Here is a 6,322-nt window from a genome sequence, read left to right as displayed (position 1 = left end):
TCTGTACATGTGGCGTTGCTCTAACACCTGACGGGGTGTGAAGATGCGGTCAACGCAGCCTCTACCCGGTCGAAATCCCGCTTGATTCTCACGAGTCAAGGTTTCGCGTGCCACCGTAAGACGACGAAGAATCAGTGAAACCAGAAGCCTTGTCACAACAGGAGTCAAACGAACACGTGGTTACTACATTTAACTGCGAGTGCCCTTTTTGAAAATGGTCCCAGTTGTCTGGGACGGTCATTTTCTTCCAGGTAAAGTCAAACAGGTTAGACAGGCGCTGGCTGAGAAGCCAACCGCCATCCTTGAAAAGAGCAGATGGAAGGTCGTCAGGACCAGCAGCACGATGACGCTTGAGTAGAGAAATGCATTCGGACACTTCTGAGACTGAGGGCGGCTCCATATTTATGGTCCACCTTTCTGTTGAAGGCCGGGTTTCTGGATTGGGGGTAGCAGGTTCGAAGTACTGTGCCCAGCGGTCCAAACGTTCTGCTTTGCTCCGACGGGAACAAATGCGACTTCTAGGGTACGTAAAACGCCCCACATCTTCGAGTCCAGAAGCATGACCTTACACTTGGTGGGCACAAGGCGTACCTTCTTTTGCTCTTCCCTACAAATTCCAGATCGGTAGGGTTTTGTTGGCAGCCATTTGAACACCCTGGTTTTGAAGACAGACCATTCGGCTCAATTCCTCGTCCTTAAGTAAACGAATAAGGGACAACATAAGTCGTATTACAGCAAGAGACAAACTGACGTCCCTGTGGTCGCGACATTCGTGTTGACCTTTTTGAAGATTCGCAATACTACCGATTTACCCCAGCTGACTAAGACAACCTCTTACTGATAAACACAAATAGGTTAGAGGATCAAAAATTCACCACCACACTTAAACAAAGCGGAATGGACATCGGGAGCAACAGTACGATAAGGCTTCAGTGAGTATGCATTTGGACATTTCTGAAGTCCCACATCCACAGTTTGGGTTCCTGTCAAAAACCGCTAGTCCGGATTAGAAGCAGCAGGTAGTCAACTGCATTGTTGTCCGAAGCATTGTGTCCGACAGTTCAAAAGTTCTTACCAAATATCAGAGACCGATTGCGATGCCTGATGCTCTATCTGACGAGTCTCCTGAGGACTAGTGGAACGAATCAAGTGGCACCACAAGACGGTTGATGTGGTATGACAATATTTTTGGTTGCGACGTTCACGCTGTGCGTGGGCTGGGGTACTGTTAAAGCATCCACGCCAACAGAAGACTAGGTTTCTCAACCAAAGCATTTGCTCAAAAGCTTGACCACAGGGCAACGAATTGCTGCCTGTACACTACCAGAGTAGTATGGATTTCAAGGAAGTCATCGTGCCTGTTCAATCCAGCTGTAACACCCTTTTATTACCCAACTGTCATGTCACCCGAAGGAAGCATAGGTGGCTGGGTTACTGTCAGGTTGTTCAAGTCTAGACAAGGGAAGACGAGAGGTCGGGTTTTAAACACGGACCCTCCGGTTAGTAAATTTGCCCTCCAACTACTGGGCATTTCGCTCGGACCAAGAAAACCAGAAGACTACGTCCGCAACAGACTAGCCTGGGATGAAGATGTGGGTGACAAAGTGAAACTCAGTTGGATAAAGGTCCACAGCAGGATAAGGTCTAATCCCTCTGCAGCTGAACGCACAAACGAAACCTAACCTGCAAGGCACACTTCTACTCTGTTGACTTCCAGTGACTCAGCTAAGGAGAAACGAGATATCAATTGGAATATAGCTGACCATGGAAGACCTACGTAGAACGGATGCTTGTCACGCTTTCCGGTATCTTGTGAAAACCACGGCAAACCCTGAGTTTGTTGATGCCTGCTTGCCCCTGTTTGCCGCAAACGCTCCGGTATCATACGCCGGACTTGAGCGCCTATGTCACAAAAATCATCCGCACGCCAATAATTTGTTGTTTTCCTGTATGAAATCCTACTTCAGGGGAAGACCAGGACCAACAGCCAGTTCTTCAAAAACGAATTCCCTTTCAAAAAATTACTGCATTCAGAAAACCGTAACCAAAAAAGCGCTTGAAGATGAAGACTTTGGAAGATACCGGTATCTGTGGCGCTCTTCAAGCCTTGTACGCGTCCAAAAAGTTGCTGCTCGTTCTGGGACATGATTCGTAAATTTGAAATTCACAGTAGTTCAAGAGCTTGCGGGCGCACCGTAGTTGAAATGCTACCTAAGCTGGTGAAACTGCATAGACTACTTAAGGTGACTCCGGAGGCCGTATAATGAAGTTAGGAATTTCACCAGAACCAGCTTAGTTGACGGAGAATATTGGAGTAGGCATACGATCTACGGCTTCGCAACTCGATGGGGGCTGGGAGCGAACCGTAAGGAAATCTGTACCTAGCAGGCGGCCCAAATTGATCGTGCGGAACACCAGCCAAATTGTTTGTGCAGATATCAGGGACTTGTTTCGCTTAAGACAAAAAGTTGGGAATGCTTAATCTTATCAGGTTCTTTGGTACAACTGTCTAATCAGCCGAGGGTTGTCTGGATGTGATTTGATTCTGAGCTGACATTTGAGATAAACCTTGAAAAACTCACCACCCTGTCTAGAAAGTACGTGCTCCGAGACACTTTCCATGCTCACGTTCACGTGCACTACAGGCTCTCAACAGTAGCTCATTGTATTTTCGTTACGATTTATTCAAATGAATGGAAGTGGCTGGACGATAGTGAAGTGTCTTTGTTACAGATGCGGGTTATTAAATGTTGAGTAAAAACAGCTGGTTACGCTAACCTAAGCGCGACAAAACGATTCGGTTTGTGAAGCAGTACAACCCGGGTTATGACATCCGAAATCTGAGGAAACTATCATAGTCACTGGCAGCATGGTATGAGTATGCTGCGCTACCGATGCGACTATGATGCCGAAAGCCCTGGCACTAGGCCGGAATTCGGTACTCATATCAGCTGTTCGTTTAGTTAGCACCTATACTAGTAATCAACACTGCCTAATTTCCCCTCTACCTAGCAAAATCGCATTCCTGAAGTACATTGGAACCAAGATCTGGTTGCCGAAGCCTGAACAAGTGTAACCGCAGTGGTAATGTTCTTAGGTGGGCGATAGTTGGACACACGCGGTACCTGTCTCAAGAGCCCTAATATGATGTATCTAACTTGCTGCTCTCGTGATTCTTGTTCACCAGGTGCTTCGCTGCCGCACCACTTTATTGGGATCACGCTGCAGCTAGATACTGTCCGCTACATTTGAATAAGTCCAGTGTCTGCAGATGGGACTTTCGACCAGAGAGCAATACTGCTCTCACAGTCGCCTCGTGCACATGGCTGTTTAGATGACGCCCATTGGAATACATTGTTTTTGCCTTGTTATTGTGACTTAGTAGGTAACGGTGATGTTAAATGAATTGCTTCCCGAATAGACACCCGCAAAACAAATGAAAACCTTTGGCGAAAGTGTGCGACTGAAACTACAAAAAGCGACAACATACCTTTGCTATTGAATCCAATTCATCGAAGAAGAGAACACATGGCGCGGCTTGTCGAGCCTTGTCAAATATATCGCGAACATTGGCCTCTGATTCACCAAACCACATCGTTAACAGTTCCGGACCCTTGATGCTAATGAAATTTGCCTGGCATTCGTTAGCAATCGCCTTAGCCAGGAGGGTTTTGCCACAGCCAGGGGGACCGTAAAACAATACTCCCTTGCTCGGTGTCATACCAAACTTGAGGAACTTGTCAGGGTGCTCAACGGGATATTGCACCAACTCTTGCAGCTCTCTTTTGACATTCTCCAAACCTCCAATATCAGACCAGGTGACATTAGGCACTTCAACGGTAGTTTCTCGCAGTGCTGATGGGTTGCTCTTCCCAAGGGCCCATCTGAAGTCATCCATAGTGACCGCGAGCGAATTGAGGACTTCCGCATCGATTGTATCATCTTCTAGATCAATTAGGTCCATCTTATTTCGAATTTGCTGTAGTGCAGCTTCAGAGCACAATGATGCCAAATCAGCTCCCACGTGACCATGGGCCTCATTGGCAATCTGTTCCAAATCCACATCATCGGCTAGTTTGACATTTTTCGTGTGAATCCTAAGAATCTCAAGTCGTCCAATGCTATCAGGTATGCCAATTTCGATCTCCCGGTCGAAACGTCCGAAGCGACGTAGTGCCGGGTCTACGCTGTTTGGTCTGTTAGTAGCTGCCATAACAATGACGTGACTCCGTTGTTTGAGGCCATCCATTAAAGTCAGGAGTTGCGAAACGATTCGACGTTCGACTTCTCCATGAGTCTTCTCGCGTTTCGGCGCGATGGCATCTAGCTCATCAATAAATATGATTGCTGGTGCATTTTTCTCTGCCTCCTCGAACGCTTTACGAAGGTTCGACTCGGATTCGCCGGCCATTTTTGACATAATTTCGGGTCCATTAATAAGGAAGAAGAAGCTTCCACTTTCATTGGCAACTGCTCGGGCAATCAGCGTCTTTCCTGTGCCAGGTGGGCCATACAACAAAATCCCTCTGGGCGGTTTGACACCAATCGCTTTGAAGAGTTGAGGGTGTCTGAGTGGAAGCTCCACCATCTCTTTGATTTGTGCCAGCTGTTTTCGGCATCCACCGATATCGTCGTAACCAATCTCGTTAAGCTTCTCATCTTCGTCCTGTTTGGGATAGGAATAAGCAAATAATGTCATACCTCTCGTTTGACAGGATCACCCTCAGTATGTATTATTGTCTCAGGTGCGACAATACAGTAAGGAGACGGATCGGTCTCGATCACCTTGAATTCAACCGCCCGCATACCACCACGTACAATAAAGATATCATCTTTCCGCACGGGACGATATGCCTCCACGAAGTAAGGCTTTAAATAGACTTCATACAGATTACTGAAACACGTGTCACACATTGAATACAACCCACCCAGTGATACCCACGATTGTATCGTCAATGGGAAGGACGTGAATTCGCTTGCCATACCCCACTTCCGGACATCCTTGAATCGTGACAATATCACCCAACCGTACTCGCAGATTGTTCCGCACACAGCGATTGAAACGAATACGGTCATCAGGACAGGTATCGTCCACTAAGGCGATACAAACGGTATCTCTTCTCTTCTTGCCCTTGATCAGTACGGTATCACCACGAAACAGCTGCAGTTCATCCATTTTCGCCTAGAAATCAGTAGGAACGAGCAAAGATCCCACCTGAGACAGAGAAACAACTGAATTGTCATCGTTTACGGGGTCATCAACAATCAGCCGATTCGGTTTTCGCTTTTTTATGTTCATGGTGTCCTCAGCTTTCTCCCTAAAAAACACGGAAATAGTTTAGGAGACCTTTTTTGGTTATAAGGGTAGCATGCAGGGAAACGAACAGCATACGAATCTAGCGCGAACCCCACCTCTTAGCCGGAGCCATCTCGCAAAAGCGGAATGAGGCAGAAGACAAGGAACCGAAACCAACCGCCGTTAGCAAATCGATGATTCAGCAGTTGGACCCAGTAAAACGGTAACACATCAGAGTATCCATCCCACATGTGCATCCAGGCCTACAGTTTCAACTCACTTCTACCCTTAAATTGATAGATTTAAGGATTCTTACGACGAAACAGATACGGCGCGCCATTTAATGTCAAACGCTGGTAAGCCTTGGGTAGCGGACTATAAGCCGCACAATGCTCCTAGCCGTAAAACTTTGTGAACGGAAGCTAAGCTTTTACGCCACGATATTGGATTTTGCTGCGTATGTGCTCAAGCAAAAATCCTCATTGATCTACGTTCACATTTTTGCAGCACACCGAATTTCATTGTCCACTAATGCAGCCGTACCTCTAGCAAAAAAGTCTGGTTGAATACATCCTCAGCATCGCTGATACTCCGGGATGCTCTGAAGATTGGAATCGTGCTTTGAACTCAATTCCCTTTTCTTTGAGTCCAAAAGGGACACATCGTAGCTTTCGAAGAGTCGATTCCATCGTGTGAATACTGTGCGCTACTGGGTAAGAACACTCACTAGATCTATGAAGTTACGGACCGATATACAGCACCGAGGCCTTCGTTCAAGCTTTCTGGGTCGGGTTCGTCTTTGTTGTTCAGCGGCTTCCATTCGCCCGGAAGCTGAAAGCTGTGTAGAACTGCTGTTTAATTTCTCCTTGTGGGATAGTAAGCTTGCCATTGCAGGACTCAGGTTAAATACATCTAAATGTGCTCTTAACTGGGTTCTAGATACAGGGCCAACAGCCATCGTGAATGAGTAGCTCTACGCACCAGCTGCCAAAAAATGCCTAATGAGGGTGTAAGCTCTGAACTCGG

The 6,322-nt window shown here is 46.9% G+C and overlaps 1 protein-coding gene across 1 annotated transcript in view; it reads right to left on the bottom strand.

Moving 5' to 3' along the window:
* Nucleotides 1-5,299, bottom strand: part of T265_09935 (hypothetical protein) — a gene marked incomplete at both ends in the record, with an annotated part of 25,045 nt that extends 19,746 nt beyond the window's left edge. The window contains 4 exons of the mRNA XM_009176159.1: nucleotides 3,491-4,666; nucleotides 4,702-4,894; nucleotides 4,929-5,182; nucleotides 5,216-5,299. Of these exons, the coding sequence (XP_009174423.1) occupies nucleotides 3,491-4,666; nucleotides 4,702-4,894; nucleotides 4,929-5,182; nucleotides 5,216-5,299 (1,707 nt within the window). The remainder of the gene's footprint in view (nucleotides 1-3,490; nucleotides 4,667-4,701; nucleotides 4,895-4,928; nucleotides 5,183-5,215) is intronic.
* Nucleotides 5,300-6,322: the final 1,023 nt, after the last annotated feature.

Source organism: Opisthorchis viverrini (genome assembly GCF_000715545.1).
Source record: "Opisthorchis viverrini unplaced genomic scaffold opera_v5_322, whole genome shotgun sequence".
NCBI lineage: Eukaryota > Metazoa > Platyhelminthes > Trematoda > Opisthorchiida > Opisthorchiidae > Opisthorchis > Opisthorchis viverrini.
The sequence above is the reverse complement of the archived record's forward strand: the minus strand, read 5'-3'. Positions and strand labels throughout refer to the sequence as shown.